A 23,739-nucleotide genomic window follows, 5' to 3' on the forward strand; every position below is an offset into this window, starting at 1 on the left:
TGGCCTAAACCTTGAACAATATTTGTTAGTTGGTATGTAAAGCCTAGTAGCTTCCAAGATAAGTTCTTTGAATGCTTCCCATTTTGAATTTGCTGTTGGTAACATCATCAGTTGGTCCCACTGTATAGAATTTAAATACTGTCTCAGTCCATCGTAGTCGCCTTTTCGGAAGCAATAACCCTTCCCTTTACCCCTAATGGTAGTTACCTCTTTATGTAAATCCCACTTCAGCACACTGTGATCACTGCCACCTAGTGGTTCATTTATCTGCAGATTCTTAATGCATGAAGAATCACTGCTGATAATCAAATCAAGAGTATTACTCCCTCTAGTTGCCTCCCGAACATGCTGATGTAGAAAACAATCATCCAATAAATCCACAAAAGCCCTTCTAGTGTGTGAGTAACCAGCTGCCAAATTCCAGTCAATATCTGGGAAATTAAAATCTCCCATTATAAGACTCTCTGATTTACTGGCCCACTCTATTTCCCTGTACAGTTCCTTATTATACTCATCAGAGTCATTAGGCCTATAGCACACTCCTACTCTCAATTTTGATCTCCCAATGCTTATGTCACACCAAACTGACTCAACACTGCACTGTCCAGCGATGTCGACTGGCTTCGCTTCCTTGGTTTTTATGTGTTTCTTAACTAATAGCATAACCCCTCCCCCCTTCCTATCCTGTCTATCCTTTCTGCAGACGTTGTACTCCCCAAATTGCAGTTCTGCATCCCTTATATCTGTGTGACACCACGTCTCTGATATCCCAACAATATCTGCCTTTGATGTTTTGAGCAATACCTCAAATTCATCAAATTTATTTACTAAACTCCTAGCATTGGTGTACACGCAAGTATACCTGCACCTGTTTCTATTCTTAGCTACCCTAACACAACCCATGTGTTTATTTGTACCGCAATGGCTCCCAGCAGTCTCTGAAATACCATGCATCTTGTTTTTCAGGCTTCTGCTCATTCTAATAGAAGCAGTGCAAGAATCTCTTTTACCTCTGCCAGTGGCTACTGTCAATCTATTGGTCTTTGTCTCCTGTCAATCCACTGGTGATATTCTGGCTTATGTTATCCATTTATGGACTAATTCATGAAAAGGTTTGGTGAAACACAAGTAGTTGCTCTTGACATCTCGAAGGCTTTTGATTGTGTTTGGCATAAAGGTCTTCTAAACAAGCTTCCATCTTATGGTTTGCCAACTGTTTTTAGTATTTCTCCACTTGTTCTCAAAACCTGTGCTCCTCAACTTACTCCTGTTCCTTGTCGCCTTTTTTCACTTTCTTATTCCAAAGGTGTGTTTTTCCTTCTGCTTGGAAATTTGCTCATATCCACCCAGTTCCTAAAAAGGGTGACAAATCCCTCCCATCCAATTATCGTCCTATTGCAATTACTTCTACTCTTTCTAAAGTAATGGAGAAATCAATTAACCGCCAACTCTTAAACTACCTAGAAACCTTATGTCTGATCAACGATCGCCAGTATGTATTCCGTCAGTGTCAATCCACTGGTGATATTCTGGCTTATGTTACCAATTTATGGACTAATTCATGAAAAGGTTTGGTGAAACATAAGTAGTTGCTCTTGACATCTCGAAGGCTTTTGATTGTGTTTGGCATAAAGGTCTTCTAAACAAGCTTCCATCTTATGGTTTGCCAACTGTTTTTAGTAATTGGTTATCCAGTTTTCTCTCTGATCGCTCACTGAGGGTGATGGTAGATGGCTGTCAGTCTTCTAACTTTTCCACTAATGCAGGTGTCCCTCAAGGTTCAGTTCTTTCCCCCAACCTCTTTTCCTCTTGTATATTAATGACCTTCTTCCATCGACTGGAAATGCTATCCATAGTTTTGCCGATGATAGCACATTGCCTTCCACTTTCCATTTTGAGAAACCTTGTCCTGCTTAATCAGCTTCGACTTCTCGAAAATCTGCTACCAATTCCTTAAATGCCGATCTTCGGGTAATTCTCCAGTGGGACAAAGACAACTTAGTTGATTTCAACCCTTCTAAAACTCAGTCTTGTCTTATTTTTCACAAAAAAGGATTCTTCTGCTCCTATGCTTATCTTTAGTGACACTCCGATTTCTAGGCAAAATGATATATCTCTTTTGAAGATTACCCTGACTTCTAATCTCTCTTGGCACAACACATTACAAATATTGCTTCCTCTGCATCTAAAAAACTTGGTTTTCTCTTTCGCTCTCGGTGTTACTTTTCTTCCAAACAGCTGCTCACTCTGTATAAATCGCAAATCTGCCCTGCCATGGAATATTGTTCCCACATCTGGAGTGGTGCCCCCAAAACCTCTCTCAGACTTCTTGATTCCATTCAGAAGAGGGCAGTTATGTTAATTAATGATTCATCTCTAACAGAGTCTCTCCACTCGCTTTCTCATAGACGTTCTGTTTCTGCTGCATGCCTCTTCTACAGATACTTCCATGGGCACTGTTCTTCTGAATTGGCTTCTATAATTCCCACTCTCTCTTTCGAAACAGTCCGAACACGTGCCGCCACCAGCCAACATCCATTTACTGTCCAACTTCAAACCCACACAGAACCAACTTTTCATTTTCCTCGTTTATTCATTCAACTGCCATTTTCTGGAACTACCTTCCTTCATACGTATTTCCTGAAAATTACAATCTACAGAAGTTCAAGTCCATTGTCAACAAATATCTTCTTTCATCTTCTCAACCTCCAACACAAGCATGGTACTAAGTACTATAGGTTCTAATACCTCTCGTGTTTGGGGTTCACATAAAAAAAAAAAAAAAAAAAAAAAAAAATTACAAGTAAAAGAAAAACGTGCATATTTACTTAATAGGCAACACCATCCTTATGCCCAACAGTCTGATAGGTGCTGGGCAGGAGAGTATACACTTGGCAAACTATCTTAGACTGGTAGCCCTTTTTTTTACAAAATTGGTGAAAGTCTATATTGAGGATGAGGTACATTTCAACAATATTAGAAGGGGACAACAAATCAAGCTTCTTTATCCCATTCCTATGTGGTGCTTTGTGGTTTTGCTACCACAGTGGGGTCTGCTGCTGGTTGGGTGTAGGAGGTCAATTTCAATGAGAGGTGGAACAAAAATTCCACCTCTCATTGAAATTGGCAGTCTTGACAGGATGGACATGTTAAGTTTGATTATGCCTTTTCCAGGGGATCTAGTTGAGTTTTGCATGAAGAATATGGTTCAGTCACTTCAGAATACAGCATTCCACAGACAGGAATCCCCTCTGATTGATGGTGAGGCATAGATTTATAAAAGCAAAACATATATGGTGACTTGGGATACACATCTCACCACACATAGCAAATTATGAGGATGAACTCCATATCGCAATTAGCTCCTGTATAACACACTGCAATGCTCCCAGGATTTTCTTTTTTTGAATCTGTGAGGTGAGGGACAAAGGTGAGTTTGTTGTTCTATATCATGTGACATCACACTCTCTGGACAGGATGTCTATTTAAGGTGACATTAATGTCTATCTTCAGTCTTTTCATTCTAAAGGACATTTGATGTCTGGATTAAGGATGAAAAAAAATTGAGAATTGAGTCTGTCTTTGAGTTTTCTGGAGACATCTTTGGAATAACTATATTTCTATCAAGATATATACTTGTATTACTTCCATTATTTTCACTGGCACAAAAGTAAATCTTACAGGACTATAATTACTCAATCTTCCCTTTGATCACCCTTTGTAAATAAGAGAGCCATTTGCAAATCACCAGTGTGTGTGTGTGTGTGTGTTTGCTTCCCTGATTCCAACAATACTGTCATAATTATGGATAATTATGACAGTATTGTTGCAGTTAGTAAACTGTTTTGTTTTTTTTTTTAATAATACTTCTTTTCCAAAGAAGTGAACCTGTTATTCTTTCTTTCATTTCCATGTGACATTATTTCAATAATTTATTTTACTTACTACTACATATTCTTTTACCTCTGAATGGCATAGAGAATAATGGGAAATATACAGTGGAAATTACAAAGGAGGATAACAGGCTAAAAAAATTACCTTGAGTAATATTGAAGAGGCTTGGTGAGAGAATTGCTGGACATAAAAATCTTAAAAAGATAGAAGCACTGATTAAATTATCCCCGAGGGTATCTTTGTTGCAAGCCGCTAAACGGATTCGGCAATCATGGAAAACTTCTTGAAGCTCCCTGAAAAGATATATATATATATAAAAAAAAAAAAACATTCCTACCACAAGTATTATATTAAAAGTGATAAATCTGAATACTGGTTATTTTAATAAAAGTCAGTTCAAGTTACCATAAATTACTTATCATTTTTAATTTTATTATTATTGGCAAAATAATGTAAGGAAACAAAGTTTATACAGCATAAGATATAAAAGAACAATTACACACTTTTTTTGCTAATAAATTATCCAATCGTTTATTATAATTTATTTAAACCACACACACTTCCATAATACCCAATGGAAGTTTATTCCAACAATCAATTACTTTCTGGCTGAATACAAATTTCTGTACATCCATTCTCAAATAATTTTTCTCACATTTATGGTTTTTTTTTTTTTTTTTTTATGAGAACCCCAAACACGAGAGGTACTAGAGTAGAACCTATAGTACTTAGTATCGTGCTTGGGTCGGAGGTTGAGAAGACAAAAGAAGATATTTGTTGACATTATACTTGAATTTCTGTAGACTGTAATTTTCAGGAAATACGTATGAAGAAAGGTTGTTTCAGAAAATGGCAGTTGAATAAACAAGGAAGATGAAAAATTGGTTCTGTGAGTTTGAAGTTGGACAGTAAATATATGTTGGCTAGTGGCGGCACGTGTTCGGACTGTTTTGAAAGAGAGAGCGGGAATTACAGAAGCCAATTCAGAAGAACAGTGCCCTTGGAAGTATCTGTAGAAGAGGCATGCAGCAGAAACAGTATGTCTATGACACAGCGAGTGGAGAGACTCTGTTAGAGAGGGGGTCATTAATTAACCTAACTGCCCTCTTCTGAATGGAATCTAGAAGCCTGAGAGAGGTTTCGGGGGCTCTTGTTGTTATTTGGTTTTTTTAGGAGTATTAGCAACTAAGGCCATATTGTTCTGGGGATATGCAGTGGTCATTCCCTGACCTTTCCGCATGCTCCGTATTTGGTGGTCATGAGCTCGAACTCTGGTCTAAGCAAGAAGCGGTTTTGGGGGCACTGCCCAAGATGTAGGAACAATATTCCATGGTAGGGGGGATTTGCGATTTGTACAGAGTGAACAGCTGTTTGGAAGAAGAGTAACGCCGATAGTGAAAGAGAAAACCAAGTCTTTTAGATGCAGAGGCAGCAATATTTGTAATGTGCTTGTACCAAGAGAGATTAGATGTCAGGGTAATCCCCAAAAGAGATATATCATTTTACCTAGAAATTGGAGTGAAACCAAAGATAAGCATAGGAGCAGAAGAATCCTTTTTGCGAGATATAAAACAAGACGGAGTTTTAGGATTGAAATCAACCTAAGTTTTCTTTGCCCCACTGGAGAATTACCTGGAGATTGGCATTTAAGGAATTGGTAGCAGATAATTGAGAAGTTGAAGCTGATTGAGCAGGGCAAGGTTTCTCAAAATGGAAAGTGGAATGCAATGTGCTATCATCAGCAAAACTATGGATAGGATTTCCAGTCAATGGAAGAAGGTCATTAATATACAAGAGGAAAAGAGTGGGGGAAAGAACTGAATCTTCGGGACACCAGCATTAGTGGAGAAGTTAGAAGACAGAGAACCATCTACCATCACCCTCAGTGAGCAATCCCTAAGGGGGTATAAATTCAAATTGAGGAAAGACAGCTGTAGAACAGAAGTGCAGAAATTTGCCTTTAGCCAGCGGGTGGTTAACTGCTGGAACAAACTTCCATTTGTCGTTGTGGAAGTTGACAGGTTAAATAAATATAAATTTAAGGAGGAACTAGACAAACATTTAGAGGGAATGGTTGTGTGAATTGTTTTTTTGGCTACATAAGTTCATATGCTTGCTTTCTTGCATCACATGCCACGATTGGCACCTCCAGATGAGCAGGTGCAGTAGTGCATAGCACATGCTTCTTGATTAGACTGGGGTTCAAGCCCATGACCACCAAATACGGAGGATGCGGAAAGGTCAGGAAATGACGACCGCATATCCCCGGAGCAATATAGCCTTAGTTGCTAATGCTCATAAAAAAAAACCAAATAACAATAACAATGCCACGATTAATATTATTGTTACTAATAGATATGCGCAAGTTTGCCTTTAGCCAGTGGGTAGTTGATTGCTGGAACAGAATTCCATGTGTTGTTGTGGAAGTTGATAGTTTAAATAAATTTAAGGCTGAACTAGACAATCATTTGGAGCAACTGGATGGGTGAAATGGGAAGTGTTTTTTTTGGCTGATGCTTTATAAGTTTGCTTTCTTGCATCATATGCCTCAACTAATGCTAATGCTGAAGGGATTCTTCCTCTTGCTCAGATTACGAACCTGAGGGGACATAAATTCAAAATGAGGAAAGATAGTTGTAGAACAGATGTGTGGAAATTTGCCTTTAGCCAGCAGGTAGTGATTGCTGGAACAAACTTCCATTTGTGATTATGAAAGTTGATAGTTTTGTGAAATGGGATTTATTTGTGTTGACTAATGCTGTATAAGCTTGCTTTCTTGTATTACAAGCCTACTACTATCACTAATTTCTTCCTCGTCTTCCAATAGTGCATATAACCCAATGACATTCGAGTATCCTTGATGTAATTTAATGTTGATTTGTAGTTTTCTTTGCTTTAATAAATTTAATTGTCAATTTTCTTTTCCAGGGAATTGTGTATCATCAGTGCTACTACTGCTAGCAGTAGTGGCACGTGATGCAAAAAAGCAAGTGTATGAGCTTATGCAGTATCAGCCAAAAAAAAAAAAAAAAAAAAAAATCACACCATTCCCTCCAAATGCCTGTCCAGTTCCTCCTTAAATTTATTCAACCTATCAACTTCCACAACGACAGATGGAAGTTTGTTCCAGCAATTAACCACCCACTGGCTAAAGGCAAATTTCTGCACATCTATTAAACATCTGTCCTTTCTTAATTTGAATTTATGCCCCCTTATGTCCGTAATCTGAACAAGTGGAAGGATCCCATCAGAATTCAGCATGCTCAACCTATTCAAGGCCTTATACACCTCAATCAGATCACTGCGCAGGTGCCTAGTCTCCAGCCACTGCAATTTGCGGAACTTAAGCCTCTTTTTGTAAGAGGAGCCCTTCATTCCTCTCACCAATCTTGTTGTCCTTCTCTGTACACACTCAATCAAATCTACATCCTTCTTAAAATGAGGCCTCCAGACCTGTACGCAGTTCTCAAGGCGTGGCCTGACCATTGCCTTATACAGAGGGACAATCACCTCCTTTTCCCTGCTAGCAAAATTCCTATATATCATTGACAAAATCCCATGACCTGCCCTGGCAGCTTGTCCGCATTGCTCAGAAAACTTCATATCTAACTGCAAAGTTACTCCCGGGTCTTTTTCATTTTCTACCACCTTAAGTGTAGTACCACACAGTTGGTACGTTTCTCTGGGGTTACTTCTACCCATATGTAGTACTTTGCATTTGTCAAGGTTAAACTTCAGATGCCACTTCTTAGCCCATCTGCCCAAATTATCTAGATCCTGTTGCAGTAGCACACTGCCATTGCTGTCATTAACAACCCTGCCAACCTTTGTATCATCTGCAAACTTCGACACTAAGCCTGATATACCTTCATCAATATCATTGATAAATATACAAAACAACAGTGGACCCAACACCGAACCCTATGGGACCCCACATCAACGCCAGAGCTTGCACTTGGGCATCGCGTGACACAGAGACAACCCCCAAGGCAGAATGCGTTGGTCCCGAAGGAACTAGTAGTTGTTGGTGACTCTATTGTCAGGGAAACGGGGCACATGCTTTGTAAAAAAGATAGGTGGAACAGGACCAGGGTATGTCTGCCAGGGGCAAATGTTGATGACGTTGTAGAGCGAATATCATCTTTTAAGGGCACAAAAGGTGATATAGTTGTACACGTTGGCACTAACGATATTAAGAGTAGGAGACCAGCAGAATTACTTAACAAGTACAGGTCACTGTTGAACAAAAGCCGAGAATTAGGGTTGAATTTGAAAGTGTCTGCAATTCTGCCCAGACACGATAGGAGGGAGTATATGATGAGAGCCTTGTCGATCAATTCGGCCCTGGAAAGATTGTGCAAGGCTCAAGGGGTAGAATTTTTTTCCGCCTGGAATGTACTTGTTAACCGGAGAGATTGCTTCTACAGGGATGGGATACACTTAAATAGAAAGGGTGCAAGAATATTTGCTGATGCTATCGAGGCAGTGTTAGGTGGGTTGGAAAACTGCTAGCTTGGGGGGAGACAAAGACCAATAGATTGACAGTAGCCACTGGCAGAGGTAAAAGAGATTCTTGCACTGCTTCTATTAGAATGAGCAGAAGCCTGAAAAACAAGATGCATGGTATTTCAGAGACTGCTGGGAGCCATTGCGGTACAAGTAAACACATGGGTTGTGTTAGGGTAGCTAAGAATAGAAACAGGTGCAGGTATACTTGCATGTACACCAATGCTAGGAGTTTAGTAAATAAATTTGATGAATTTGAGGTATTGCTCAAAACATCAAAGGCAGATATTGTTGGGATATCAGAGACGTGGTGTCACACAGATATAAGGGATGCAGAAATGCAATTTGGGGAGTACAACGTCTACAGAAAGGATAGACAGGATAGGAAGGTGGGAGGGGTTATGCTATTAGTTAAGAAACACATAAAAACCAAGGAAGTGAAGCCAGTCGACATCGCTGGACAGTGCAGTGTTGAGTCAGTTTGGTGTGACATAAGCATTGGGAGATCAAAATTGAGAGTAGGAGTGTGCTATAGGCCTAATGACTCTGATGAGTATAATAAGGAACTGTACAGTGAAATAGAGTGGGCCAGTAAATCAGAGAGTCTTATAATGGGAGATTTTAATTTCCCAGATATTGACTGGAATTTGGGGGCTGGTTACTCACACACTAGCAGGGCTTTTGTGGATTTATTGGATGATTGTTTTCTACATCAGCATGTTCGGGAAGCAACTAGAGGGAGTAATACTCTTGATTTGATTATCAGCAGTGATTCTTCATGCATTAAGAATCTGCAGATAAATGAACCACTAGGTGGCAGTGATCACAGTGTGCTGAAGTGGGATTTACTCAAAGAGGTAACTACCATTAGGGGTAAAGGGAAGGGTTATTGCTTCCGTAAAGGCGACTACGATGGACTGAGACAGTATTTAAATTCTATACAGTGGGACCAACTGATGATGTTACCAACAGCAAATTCAAAATGGGAAGCATTCAAAGAACTTATCTTGGAAGCTACTAGGCTTTACATACCAACTAAGAAATATTGTTCAAGGTTTAGGCCAAAATGGATGTCAGATGAACTAATGAGGCATATGGCAGAGAAGAAAAATGCATGGGATACTTACAAATTAACACATGACACAGAAGCCTATGATAGATACAAGTTGATATGCAACCAAGTTACAAAGGAGGTTAGGCAGGCGAAGGCAGATTACGAGAAATCCTTGGCAAGGGATGCAAAGAAAAACAGCAAAGAGTTCTTTACTTATGTAAACTCTAGAAGGAAGGGGATGAATCAGATTGGTCCCCTTGATATTGATGGGTCAACTGTTGATGATCCTGCTCAGGTAGCTAACAAACTAAATGAATATTTTGCATCGACATTCACACATGAGGAGTTATTCAGCAAGGGGAATGCCAGAGGTGTATTCAACTCTAGCAGTAAGCTACAGAATCTTGAAATAACTGGGAGTAAAGTGGAGGAGAAACTGTTGAAGATAAACACAAGAAAAGCACCCGGGGTGGATGGGATATATCCAGTTATATTAAAGGAGGCAGCAAAGGAAGTAAGCAAACCCTTAGCCATAATTATGAGAGCTTCCTTGGACTCAGGGGAGGTACCCATAGACTGGAAATGTGCAAATGTGACCCCAATTCACAAAGGAGGATCAAAGGCTGACAAGTAATTATAGACCTGTGAGCTTAACTTCTGTTCCAGGAAAATTAATGGAGGCACTGGTTAAAGAAGCACTGCAGGATCATTTAGACAAGACTTCAGTTATAGCTCAGACACAGCATGGTTTTGTTAAAGGGAAGTCATGCCTGACCAACTTGATTGGATACTATGATGCAGTCACAAAAGAACTGGATGCAGGGAATAACTTTGATATTATATACTTGGATCTTAGAAAGGCTTTTGATACTGTTGCACATGGAAGACTGCTACACAAATTGGAGCAGTGTGACATTGGAGGCAAATTGCTGCTATGGATAAAGGGGTGGTTGAGGGGGAGAAGACAGAGAGTGGTAATCAATGGACACTGCTCATCGTGGACTAATGTTATTAGTGGAGTCCCTCAGGGCTGGGTCCATTATTGTTTTCTGTATTTATAAATGATATTGATGATGGTATATCAAGCTTAATATCCAAGTTTGCAGATGATACAAAGGTTGGCAGGGTTGTCAAGGACACTACTGACACTATGCTGCTGCAACAGGATCTGGATAGGTTGAGCAGATGGGCTGAGAGGTGGCAAATGAAGTTTAACATTGACAAATGTAAAGTACTACACATGGGAAAAAGCAACCCCAGAGCAACGTATCAACTCTGTGGTACTACACTGACAGTGGTAGAGAATGAAAGGGACTTGGGGGTGATTGTGCAGGCAGATATGAAGTTCTCTGAGCAGTGCAGACGGGCTGCAAGAGTAGCTCATGGAGTATTGTCAATGATATACAGGAATTTTTCCAGCAGGGATAAGGAGGTGATTATTCCATTGTATAAGGCAATGGTCAGGCCACACCTAGAGTACTGTATACAGGTCTGGAGGCCTCATTTCAAGAAGGATGTAGAGCTGCTGGAATGAGTACAGAGAAAGGCAACAAGATTAGTGAATGGAACAAAGGGGTGCTCTTACGAAGAAAGGCTTAAGTTTTGCAAATTACAGTGTCTGGAGACTAGGCACCAGCGAGGTGATCTGATAGAGGTGTATAAAGCCTTGAATGGTTTAAGCATGCTCAATGCTGATGGGATTCTTCCTCTAGCTCAGAAAAATCACCTGAGAGGGCATAAATTCAAATTGAGAAAAGACAGATGTAGGATAGACGTGCGGAAATTTGCCTTTAGCCAGCGGGTGGTTGGTTGGTGGAACAGACTGCCATCCCTTGTGGTGGAGGTTGATAGCCTAAATAAGTTTAAGGCTCAGCTGGACAGGTATTTTGAACGAACCGAGGGGTGAAGTGGAAGGGGGTTTTTTTTTTTTTTTTTTTGGCTGATGCTGCATAAGCTTGCTTTCTTGCATCAAATGCCTCTACTAATGCTAATGCTAATTATATCATCTGCATAAATTTTTATAAAGGAGTTCTTAATTACTTCGAATATGTCATTTATATAGATGTTGAACATGATCGGCCCAGCATGAGTGCCCTGAGGTACTCCTCTCTTTACATTATAAGATTTTCCCTTTACATTATAATGCTAACTGCATAGTTACTCCTGGGTCTTTTTCATTTTCTACCACCTTAAGTGTAGTACCACACAGTTGGTACGTTTCTCTGGAGTTACTTCTACCTATATGTAGTACTTTGCATTTGTCAAGGTTAAACTTCAGATGCCACTTCTTAGCCCATCTGCCCAAATTATCTAGATCCTGTTGCAGTAGCACACTGCCATTGCTGTCATTAACAACCCTGCCAACCTTTGTATCATCTGCAAACTTCGACACTAAGCCTGATATACCTTCATCAATATCATTGATAAATATACAAAACAACAGTGGACCCAACACCGAACCCTATGGGACCCCACTAATAACATTAATCCACGAAGAGCAGCACCCATTGATTACCACCCTCTGTCTTCTCCCACTTAACCATCTTTTTATCCATTGTAGCAACTTACCCTTAATACCATTCTGCTCCAATATGTATAATAGTCTTCCATGTGCAACAGTGTCAAAAGCTTTCTTGAAATCCAAATATATGATATCAAAATTATTTTTGGCATCCAGTTCCTTTGTAACTACATCATAATATCCTTTCAAATTTGTCAGACAAGACTTTCCCTTAACAAACCCATGCTGTGTCTGAATTATTGCTGCAGTCTGGTCTAGATGATCCTGCAATGCATCTTTACCCAGTGACTCCATTATTTTACCCGGAACAGAAGTTAAACTAACTGGTCTGTAATTACTCGTATCATCCTTCGATCCTCCTTTGTGAATTGGGGATACATTTGCACATCTCCAGTCTGTGGGAACCTCCCCTGAGTCCAAGAATGGCTAAGGATAATTATGGCTAAGGATTTGCTTAGTTGCCTCCTTTAATATAACTGGATAGATCCCATCCACCCCAGGTGCTTTTCTTATGTTTAACTTCAACAATTTCTTCTCCACTTTGCTCTCAGTTATTACAAAATCATTAAGTATCCTGCTACAATTTGATAACCTTCTGCCACTTTCAAACCTTAATAATTCCTCATGTGTGAATGTAGATGCAAAATACTCATTCAGTTTGTTTGCTATCTCAGCAGGATCATCAACAGTCGAAACATCGATGTCAAGTGGACCAATCAGATTCATCCCCTTCATTTTAGAGTTTATATAAGTAAAGAAATCCTGGCTGTTTTTCTTAGCATATTTTGCCAAGGATTTCTCGTAATCTGCCTTCGCCTGCCTAACCTCCTTTGTGACCTGATTACAGACTAGCTTATATCTGCCATATAGGTTCTGAGCCGCATCATAATTTATATGCATTCCATGCATTTTTATTCTCTGTTACGAGTCTCATTAGTTCATTTGATAACTATTTAGACCTAAACCTTGAACAATATTTCTTAATAGGTATGAAACTTCTAGTAGCATCCATGATTAATTCCTTGAATGCTTCCCACTTAGAATTTACTGTTTACTGTTAGTAACAGCGTCAGTTGATCCCACTGTACTCACCTTTACGGAAGCAATAACCCTTTCTTTTACTCCTGATGGTAATTAAATCTTTAAGTAAATCCCACATCAGTACTCTGTGATCACTGCTACCTAGTAGTTCCTTTATCTGCAAATTCTTAATACACGAATGATCACTGCTGATAACCAGATCAACAGTATTAGCATTATAATTAGTAGAGCATTAGCATTAGTAGAGGCATTTGATGCAAGAAAGCATGCTTATGCAGCATCAGCAAAAAAAAAAAAAAACACCACTTCCACTTCACCCCTCTGTTCGTTCAAAATACCTGCCCAGCTGAGCCTTAAACTTATTTAGGCTATCAACTTCCATGACAAGGGATGGAAGTCTTTTCCATCAACCAACCACCAGCTGGCTAAAGGCAAATTTCCGCACGTTTATCCTTCATCTATCTTTTCTCAATTTGAATTTATGCCCTCTCAGGTGATTATTCTGAGCAACAGGAAGAATCCCATCAGCATTGAGCATGCTCAAACCATTCAAGGCTTTATACACCTCTATCAGATCACCTCGCTGGTGCCTAGTCTCCAGACACTGTAATTTGCAAAACTTAAGCCTGTCTTCGTAAGAGCACCCCTTTGTTCCATTCACTAATCTTGTTGCCCTTCTCTGTACTCGTTCCAGCAGCTCTAAATCCTTCTTGAAATGAGGCCTCCAGGCCTGTATACAGTACTCTAGGTGTGGCCTGACCATTGCCTTATACAAGGGAATAATCACCTCCTTATCCCTGCTAGAAAAATTCCTATATATCTTTGACAATACACCATGAGCTATCCTTGCAGCCCGTCTGCACTGCTCAGAGAACTTCATATCTGCCTGCACAACCACCCCCAGGTCCCTTTCATTCTCTACCACTGTCAGTGTAGTACCACAGAGTTGATACGTTGCTCTGCGGTTGCTGTTTCCCATATGTAGTACTTTACATTTGTCAATGTTAAATTTCATTTGCCACCTCTCAGCCCATCTGCTCAACCTTTCAAGATCCTGTTGCAGCAGCATAGTGTCAGTAGTGTCCTTGACAACCCTGCCAACCTTCATATTGCCTCCAAACTTGGACATTAAGCTTGATATTCCATCATTAATATCATTTATAAATACAGGAAACAGTAATGGACCCAACACTGAACTCTGAGAGACTCCACTAATAACATTAGTTCATGATGAGCAGTGTCCATTGATTACCACTCTCTGTCTTCTCCCCCTCAACCACCCTGCATCCAGTTCTTTTGTGACTGCATCATAGTATCCAATCAAACTGGTCAGGCAAGACTTCCCCTTAACAAAACCATGCTGTGTCCGAGCTATAACTGAAGTCTTGGCTAGATGATCCTGCAGTGCTTCATTAACCAGTGTCTCCATTAATTTTCCTGGAACAGAAGTTAAACTCACAGGTCTATAATTACTTGTGTCAGCCTTTGATCCTGCTTTGTGAATTGGGGTCACATTTGCACATCTCCAGTCTGTGGGTACCTCCCCTGAGTCCAAGGAAGCTCTCATAATTATGGCTAAGGGTTTGCTTACTTCCTTTGCTGCCTCCTTTTATATAACTGGATAGATTCCATCCACCCCAGGTGCCTTTCTTGTGTTTATCTTCAATAATTTCTCCTCCACTTTACTCTCAGTTATTACAAGATTCTCTAGCTTACTGCCAGAGTTGAATACACCTCTGGCATTCCCCTCACTGAATAACTCCTCATGTGTGAATGTTTATGCGAAATATTCATTTAGTTTGTTAGCTACCTGAGCAGGATCATCATCAGTTGACCCATCGATATCAAGTGGACCAATCTGATTCATCCCCTTCCTTCTAGAGTTTACATAAGTAAAGAACTCTTTGCTGTTTTTCTTTGCATCCCTTGCCAAAGATTTCTTGTAATCTGCCTTCGCCTGCTTAACCTCTTTTGTAACTTGGTTACAGATCAATTTGTATCTATCATAGGCTTCTGTGTCATGTGTTAATTTGTAAGTATCCCATGAATTTTTCTTCTCTGCCATATGTCTCATTAGTTCATCTGACAATTCATATCACGTTCATAATTGTAGTACAGTACAGTACGCTTTCTTTGGTCAACTGGTATTTAATTGCTAACTTCCGATGAATTATCCTGGGTATGCAGTTGTGTCTATGAGCATACTCAGTCTGGGTGATCACCTTGCATCCCCCTATGATGAGTTGGATCGTTTCTGAGGCCAGGTGGCGTCTTTGACATATGTTACAGGGCTCTTTTTCGATGTGTTTTCTATAGATTCTGGTGTTGATTTTCCGGTCTTGGATGGCCAGCATGAATCTTTAGGTCTCGTGGAAGAGTGTCCCGCTTGTGAGCCATTCTTTGGAAGCAGTGTTATCGATGTCATCCTGATGGAGGTCATTGCTGTGTCTGCCATGGAGTGTCTTCTTTGCTCATCTTTCTAGCTTCATTTCTTGTGCGATTGGTGGGAGGGGCTCCTCGCTTAGGTTCAGCGGGGTATACCACTTATCTATCTTCCTTATGGGCTGGAGGTGTGGTGCTGTGTTGTTCTCGAAGTTTATTATTATTATTGTTATTAGTGGCATGTGATTCAAGGAAGAAAGCTTAAAAAGCATCAGCCAAAAAAAATGAAAATTCCCACATCACTTGTCCACCCCTCGAGTAATTAGCATTAGCATTAGCATTAGTAGAGGCATTTGATGCAAGAAAGCAAGCTTATGCAGCATCAGCCAAAAAAAAAAAATAAAGTGAAATAAAAAAATAAAAAATAACCACTTCCACTTCACCCCTCTGTTCGTTCGAAATACCTGTCCAGCTGAGCCTTAAACTTATTTAGGCTATCAGCTTCCACGACAAGGGACGGAAGTCTGTTCCACAACCAACCACCCGCTGGCTAAAGGCAAATTTCCTCACGTCTACCCTACATCTGTCTTTCCTCAATTTTAATTTATGCCCTCTCAGGTGATTTTTCTGAGCTAGAGGAAGAATCCCATCAGCATTGAGCATGCTCAAACCATTCAAGGCTTTGTACACCTCTATCAGATCACCTCGCTGGTGCCTAGTCTCCAGACACCTCTGGAATTCCCCTCGCTGAATAACTGCTCATGTGTGAATGTCGATGCGGAATATTCATTTAGTTTTTTAGCTAAATGAGCAGGATCATCAACAGTTGACCCATCAATATCAAGTGGACCAATCTGATTCATCCCCTTCCTTCTAGAGTTTACATAAGTAAAGAACTCTTTGCTGTTTTTCTTTGCATCCCTTGCCAAGGATTTCTCGTAATCTGCCTTCGTCTGCTTAACCTCCTTTGTAACTTGGTTACAGATCAACTTGTATCTATCATAGGCTTCTGTTCATATGTTAATTTGTATGTATCCATGCATTTTTCTTCTCTGCCATATGCCTCATTAGTTCATCTGACATCCATTTAGGCCTAAACCTTGAAAAATATTTCTTAGTTAGTATGTAAAGCCTAGTAGCTTCCAAGATAAGTTCTTTGAATGCTTCCCATTTTGAATTTGCTGTTGGTAACATCATCAGTTGATCCCACTGTATAGAATTTTAATACTGTCTCAGTCCATCGTAGTCGCCTTTACGAAAGCAATAACCCTTCCCTTTACCCCTAATGGTAGTTACCTCTTTGAGTAAATCCCTGTTCTTCCTTGAATTTATTCAAACTGCCCACCTGCACAACAAAATGAAATGAAAAAATTTCATTTCACCAAACTAAAGTTTGTTCCAACAAACTAAATAAATATTTTGCATTGACATTCACACATGAGGAGTTATTCAGTGAGGGGAATGCCAGAGGTGGATTCAACTCTGGCAGTAAGCAAGAGAATCTTGTAATAACTGAGAGTAAAGTGGAGGAGAAATTGTTGAAGATAAATACAAAAAAAGCACCTGGGGTGGATGGGATCTATCCAGTTATATTAAAGGAGGCAGCAAAGGAAGTAAGCAAACCCACAGCCATAATTATGAGAGCTTTCTTGGACTCAGGGGAAGTACCCATGGACTGGAGATGTGCAAATGTGACCCCAATTCACAAAGGAGGATCAAAGGGCGACACAAGTAATTATAGACCTGTTAGTTTAACTTCTGTTCCCGGAAAATTAATGGAGGCACTGGTTAAAGAAGCACTGCAGGATCATCTAGACAAGACTTCAGTTATAGCTCAGACACAGCATGGTTTTGTTAAGGGGAATTCTTGCCTGACCAATTTGATTGGATACTATGATGCAGTCACAAAACAACTAGATGCAGGGAATAACTTTGATATTATATACTTGGATCTTAGAAAGTCTTTTGATACTGTTGCACATGGAAGACTGCTGCACAATTTGGAGCAGTGTGGCATTGGAGGCAAATTGCTGCTATGGATAAAGGGGTGGTTGAGGGGGAGAAGACAGAGAGTGGTAATCAATGGACACTGTTCATTGTGGACTAATGTTATTAGTGCAGTGTCTCAGGGTTCAGTATTGGGTCCATTATTGTATTCTGTATTTATAAATGATATTGATGATGGTATATCAAGCTTAATGTCTAAGTTTGCAGACGATACGAAGGTTGGCAGGGTTGTCAAGGACACTACTGACACTATGCTACTGCAACAGGATCTGGAAAGTTTGAGCAGATGGGCTGAGAGGTGGCAAATGAAGTTTAACATTGACAAATGTAAAGTACTACATATGGGAAACAGCAACCCCAGAGCAACGTATCAACTCTGTGGTACTACACTGACATTGGTAGAGAACGAAAGGGACCTGGGGGTGGTTGCACGGGCAGATATGAAGTTTTCTGAGCCGTGCAGACGGGCTGCAAGAGTAGCTCATGGTGTATTGTCGATGATATATAGGAATTTTTCTAGCAGGGATAAGGAGGTGATTATTCCCTTGTATAAGGCAATGGTCAGGCCACACCTAGAATACTGTATACAGGTCTGGAGGCCTCATTTCAAGAAGGATGTAGAGATACTGGAACGAGTACAGAGAAGGGCAACAAGATTGGTGAATGGAACAAAGGGGTGCTCTTATGAAGAAAGGCTTAAGTTTTGCAAATTACAGTGTCTGGAGACTAGGCACCAGTGAGGTGATCTGATAGAGGTGTATAAAGCCTTGAATGGTTTGAGCATGCGCAATGCTGATGGGATTCTTCCTCTTGCTCAGAATAAACACCTGAGAGGGTATAAATTCAAATTGAGGAAAGACAGATGTAGGATCCACGTGAGGAAATTTGCCTTTAGCCAGTGGGTGGTTGGTTGGTGGAACAGACTTCCGTCCCTTGTCGAGGAAGTTGATAGCCAAATAAGTTTAAGGCTCGGCTGGACAGGTATTTCGAACAAACAGAGGGATGAAGTGGAAGTGGTTATTTCTTATTGATTTATTTATTTATTTATTTATTTATTTTTATTTTTATTTTTGGCTGATGCTGCATAAGCTTGCTTTCTTGCATCAAATGCCTCTACTAATGCTAATGCCAATAACAATAATAAGAAATCCAACAGGAAGATAAACATTGATATAGATTCAAACATTAAAATCATATGTACAAAAGAGGATTGCATTAAGTTAAGTTACCGGTAAAACAAGTAATAATTAATCAGAGAATAGAAAAATAATAAAACACATAATACTAATAAACTACAATAATTAGATGAGAGCTAGTCACTTTGCAGTTTAAGAGAAGAGGTAAACTTGTGGATGGAGTTCATCATTGATTGGGAGTTGTCAAAGAAGTCAATGAGAGAGTCATTTGATGATTCTGTTCAGTGGACTGAAGTTCATAAAGTCCGTGGTGGCAGAGTCAAAGTGAAACGGTGTAAGGTTCCTGACTTATTTACAAGGAGCATTGAAGTTGATTTTGCTAAGGATATCAGATGCTTCATAAGTTCCAGTGATTACTTTAACTAGAAGGGTGATGTCAGCAGTAACTCTTCTGGTGCACAGAGGCCTCAGATGAAAGTAATTACACAGCGATTCATAATACACTGAGTGATAAGAGTAGGGGATTGCGGTACGTAAGGTAATGGACAAAATTTTTTTGGACTGCTTCAATTTTGTTAGTTAAAGTCTTTGTGTGAGGATTTCAGATGGGTGAACGGAATTCAAGGATTGGCAGGACAATAGTTTTATAAAGTATAACTGCATATCTGTAGTTTTTGAACTTGTATGTGTTCCGTTTGATGAATTCCAGTGTTTTGAATGTTTTGCTGGTGATTTTAAGGACATGAACATCAAATTTAGCACTGCTGGAGAAGAGAACCCCCAAGTCGTTAACTTGGTCACATCTTTTGATGATCACAGAGTTAATACTGTACTCCGTATTTTTTAGTTGTGGAGATCTGCCGGATGAAAAAGAGATTACTTTGCACTTCGAGGGGTTAGCAGACAAGCCATTCAGAGATCTTTGATATTATATACTTGGATCTTAGAAAGTCTTTTGATACTGTTGCACATGGAAGACTGCTGCACAATTTGGAGCAGTGTGGCATTGGAGGCAAATTGCTGCTATGGATAAAGGGGTGGTTGAGGGGGAGAAGACAGAGAGTGGTAATCAATGGACACTGTTCATTGTGGACTAATGTTATTAGTGCACAGCCACAGAAAGAGATAGCCACAGAAAGAATTTATTGAGAGCACATTGAAGCTGTTGAGAATCGGTAATCTCCTTCACTGCTGAGTAGATCTTAAAATCATCTGCATAGAGAGCAACTTGAACATTGGAGGTGCAGATGAAAGAAGGAAGATCATTTACGAAAACAATGAAGAGAAGAGGACCTAAGGGGGAGCCTTGTGGTACTCCATTTAATGGTATAAAACAGTCTGAGTTCACTTGATTGATGATAACGCTCAAGGAACGATGCGTAATATAGCTGTGTAGCCATGAGAGCAAAGGGTCACAGATACCATATAGCTTAAGTTTTTCCAGAAGTTGTTCTTGCGGGACTTTATCAATTGCCTTAGATATGTCTTTGTAGACTGCATCAACTTGAAGGTGGTTATCAAGAGCTTCAGAGATGTATTGCCAGAAAGGAAGTAAATTTTTGACTACTGACTTGCCACTGCAGAAACCATGTTGATTCTGATCAATGAAAGGCCTGAAGAATTAGAAGAGATGTTTGTGTACTGCTGTGTCGAAGAGTTTAGCCAGGCTGTTTTGCAAAGTTTTGCAAGGTAATCAGTTACATCATTTTTATCACCTTTTTTGAAAATAGGAACTATATTGACCTGCTTAAAGTGCTTAGGATACTTCCCCAGCCTGAGAGAGACAGGTTGAAGATCTGCAGTATGAGGGGTTTTAAGGTAGTGACAGTCATTTTCCAAAATAAGCCTCGAATGTCATCTGGGCCTCTAGTATAGTCATTTCTCATGCTTTTTAATGCCAAATTTAAATCTTCATCAGTGATAAAGAGGTTAATGAGAATATCATCTTTAAGAGGTGTGAAGTCAGGAAATGAGGCAGGTCTCAGTGTATCATTTGTTTGAATTCTGGAAAAATGTTTGGCAAACTCTTGAGCAATACTGAATTCGTCTGATAAGAGAATTCCATCTGTGTTATGGAGTTGTAACTTTCTACTGGTTATATTCTTATGCTTCGTGTAATTCCAGAATGGTTTGATATCTCTGTGAGTAAGCAGACTATCCTGAACTGGCTCTGTATACATATTGTAAGAGTTTAATATGAGAGTTTTCACTTCTTTGCGGAGTTGGCTGAATATTTCATAGTATTGACTGTCGCCTGATTGCTTATACTTGTTTCTATAGAATTCTTTGGATTTAATTTTATGTATTAGGTAGAACGTGCACGTAGGTAGAACATGCGGTCAGATGGGATTGAGGAACAATGTCAGATATAACTGAGTGGACACAGTTGATCAGGTTGCTGGTGAGCACATCGATGTCATCCATAGCGTCAGAGAGCTGCTTGTCTACGTTGCTGAGAGCTAGGTTGAGCAGAGGCCAGTCAGCCATTCTGAAATTGAATCAGGGAGAACGGGAGCTGCATTTGAACTTATGAGAAGTCACTGTGATGTCAAAAGTAATTGGCGAATGATCCGAGTGAAATATAGGGTTGTCATTGTGAACATCTATATGAGTAGAAGAGAATATTAGGTCAAGGTAAGCATTTTCTCTGGTTGGAAAATTGCAGATTTGTTCAAGACCATAGCTGTGAAGCATATTAAAGAGAGCCCTAGTTTTCAGTGATGGAGAAGAAGATCCTAAATTGGCCAGTTGACAGTTAAAATCACCCAAAACCTATGTCGGCAGATTGAATTAATGGGAAGATAGATTGCAGCACGCTTTCTAAGTACTGAAGGTCAATATTAGTTAAGCAAGGTGGAAAATAAAGCAATACAATTAAAACTTTTAACTTGCCAAGATGAAGAAGGCAGTATAGTGATTCAATATTTGTGAAATTTGATGCAATTTCACAGAGTATATGGTTAGAATGTATAATAGCTACTCCGCCTCCACGAGATCCTCTGTCCTGTCTATGGATTGTATATTGCCCATCTATAATCTCCCGATCATCAATATCTATGGAGAGCCAGGTTTCAGTGAGCAGGTAAATGTCGTAAATATGTGAGGCTTGGATTTTTGAGTTCAAGTTCAATAACTTGAACTTTCTAGTTATTTGCTAATTATACTCCTGCAATTCTGAAGGTAAACACTGAACAGTTGGGATCTGTGGATTCTATGACGAGAGGAGAGCATAGTATGTGTAGATAGAGGGCCTCTGATTGCTATGCCTGTGGAGAAGAGATTTTGGACTCCCTTGATAGTCTGTCCATGAAGCGTTTTACTAGAACCCCTGATAAGAGGGATCTTAGATTCAGCACTTTTTCTGTTTGTGATGGAAGGCATGTTATTATAAAAGATGAGTAGGTGGGACACCGTGTCTTCAGAGAACGGATATCCACACCGAAACCATATTCTTCTTTAATTAAGTTGATAAGATCTTCAGATTTAGTGGCGGGTCCAAGCCTAGAAACAAAAATTCGGTCTTTTGTGGGAATAATTGTGATAGTGTACTTTTGTTTGAGTAACTGAGATTTATCTGCATTAGTTACATTCTCTGTTTTATGAATTTTGGCTGGAAGCTTGGAGAAGTATCTTGAGATATAGAAGCTTTAAACATTTTCTGAAGGTTTGTTGTTTTAATCTTTGATATGATATTTGAGACTGTCAATCAGAAACAGGTTTACTTACTATGGCGGCAGCCCTCCAGACAGGTTTGCAGACCTCATTAGATGTGGCAGCAGTTATTTCTGCATATGTTGCCTTAACTGATATTGAAGAGGATTTCACTTGGTGACCTTGAGCTTGTAAAATAGAGGTACAGACAGAACGTTCCGCAGAGGAGAGCAGGTGGTAGGAGTGGTTCGATTTACATCAGAAGAATCATCTGACAGAGTCTGTTTGGCAATAAATTGCTCTGTTGAATGACTTGAATCATGAATGTTAGCAGGCTTTGGCAAGTTAATATTTGCAGCAGTAGGAGTATTGAGGCTGGTGGAAGATGAAGATCTGGTCTCAATACTAAGGGCATCGTCAGGTAATGAAGAATTCCTATTCACTTGAGCCCATTAGTTTCAAGAGTAGGTTCAGAATTCTTCCTAGCTTCCCTTAAGCGGCAAGACATAATTGACTTGAGATTTTTAATTTGGGTGTTAATGTTGGAAATCTCAGCCTATTGATTAGTTAATATTGTTTTTATACCACGAATCTCCATGGATAGCCCGCAGTTTCCTTCATTGAGTGTATTAGAATCCAGGGGAATATCAGATTTTGCAGTATGAGGTATTTGTTTTGTTTTTATTGGCGCATTAGCTACTAAGGCTATAATGCGCGGTATGAGGTATGCTGATTAACTGAGTTTGAATGAGGATTTTCTGCATAGTATTAAAGAGTAGTTCCTGGAATTCAGTTGATTGCAGAATACAAAAAGTTGGATTCAGAGTTTCGGTAGGGAGGGAGTCAGCACTGAGATCTTCTGACAGCACAGATCTATGTGTTTGAGTTGATGCATCTGAAAGTTGATGTGACCCCAAAGACAACAAAGATGGATTAGAGGCTTCATCCACGTACGAATCAGAGTCAGTATTTCTAGTTATTGGCATGATATTTGTCTCAAATGAACTAGAGTAGGGCATTTCAACTTTGTTAGTGGAAGAGGAGGAAAGTGTCTCAGTTTCCATGCTGTTTTACTTTGCAACAGTTATAGGGCCTTTCTGAGAATTTCTGAGTTGACATCTATCACAACAGAATGATTTCCGACGACTTTTATTTAATTTTTTCAGGTCAGATTTGGTACAGTCATTGCATATTAATTGCTTACACTCAATATATTGGACAATGGGGTCAGACGCTATAATTTTGACAGAAGGTAGTATTTGTCATATTGAATTCAGTTACTGTAGTGTTACTAGACAATTTAATATCACCACCAGTTGTGGTTTTGCAAGCAATTGGCACTGTGACCAGCCGTTCGCCTTAGTTGGCCAGCAGTGAAATCCAAAGGTAACATGGGTCTATGTGGGGAGGGGAGAGCAGAGCGGTTATGCGAAACTCTAATACCTGGTCAAGGTCAAGTGTCTGTTGGACACATGTATAAGTTGAACTACAAGATAATGGCTGAAAGCGCTTGTATAGAGTAGCCGAATGAACATGCAGAAATTCAT

General features: G+C 39.7%; 1 protein-coding gene across 3 annotated transcripts in view; it reads right to left on the minus strand.

Moving 5' to 3' along the window:
- LOC150087601 (ras GTPase-activating protein nGAP-like) overlaps positions 1-23,739 on the minus strand; it is a 604,257-nt gene that overhangs the window by 214,530 nt on the left and 365,988 nt on the right. For all 3 annotated transcript variants that reach the window (XM_090369159.1, XM_090369157.1, XM_090369158.1), the window contains exon 15: positions 4,039-4,187. In XM_090369159.1, coding sequence (XP_090225285.1) covers positions 4,039-4,187 — 149 coding nt within the window. The remainder of the gene's footprint in view (positions 1-4,038; positions 4,188-23,739) is intronic.

Source organism: Mastigoproctus giganteus, chromosome 3 (genome assembly GCF_048544385.1).
Source record: "Mastigoproctus giganteus isolate SK-2022 chromosome 3, ASM4854438v1, whole genome shotgun sequence".
Lineage (NCBI taxonomy): Eukaryota > Metazoa > Arthropoda > Arachnida > Uropygi > Thelyphonidae > Mastigoproctus > Mastigoproctus giganteus.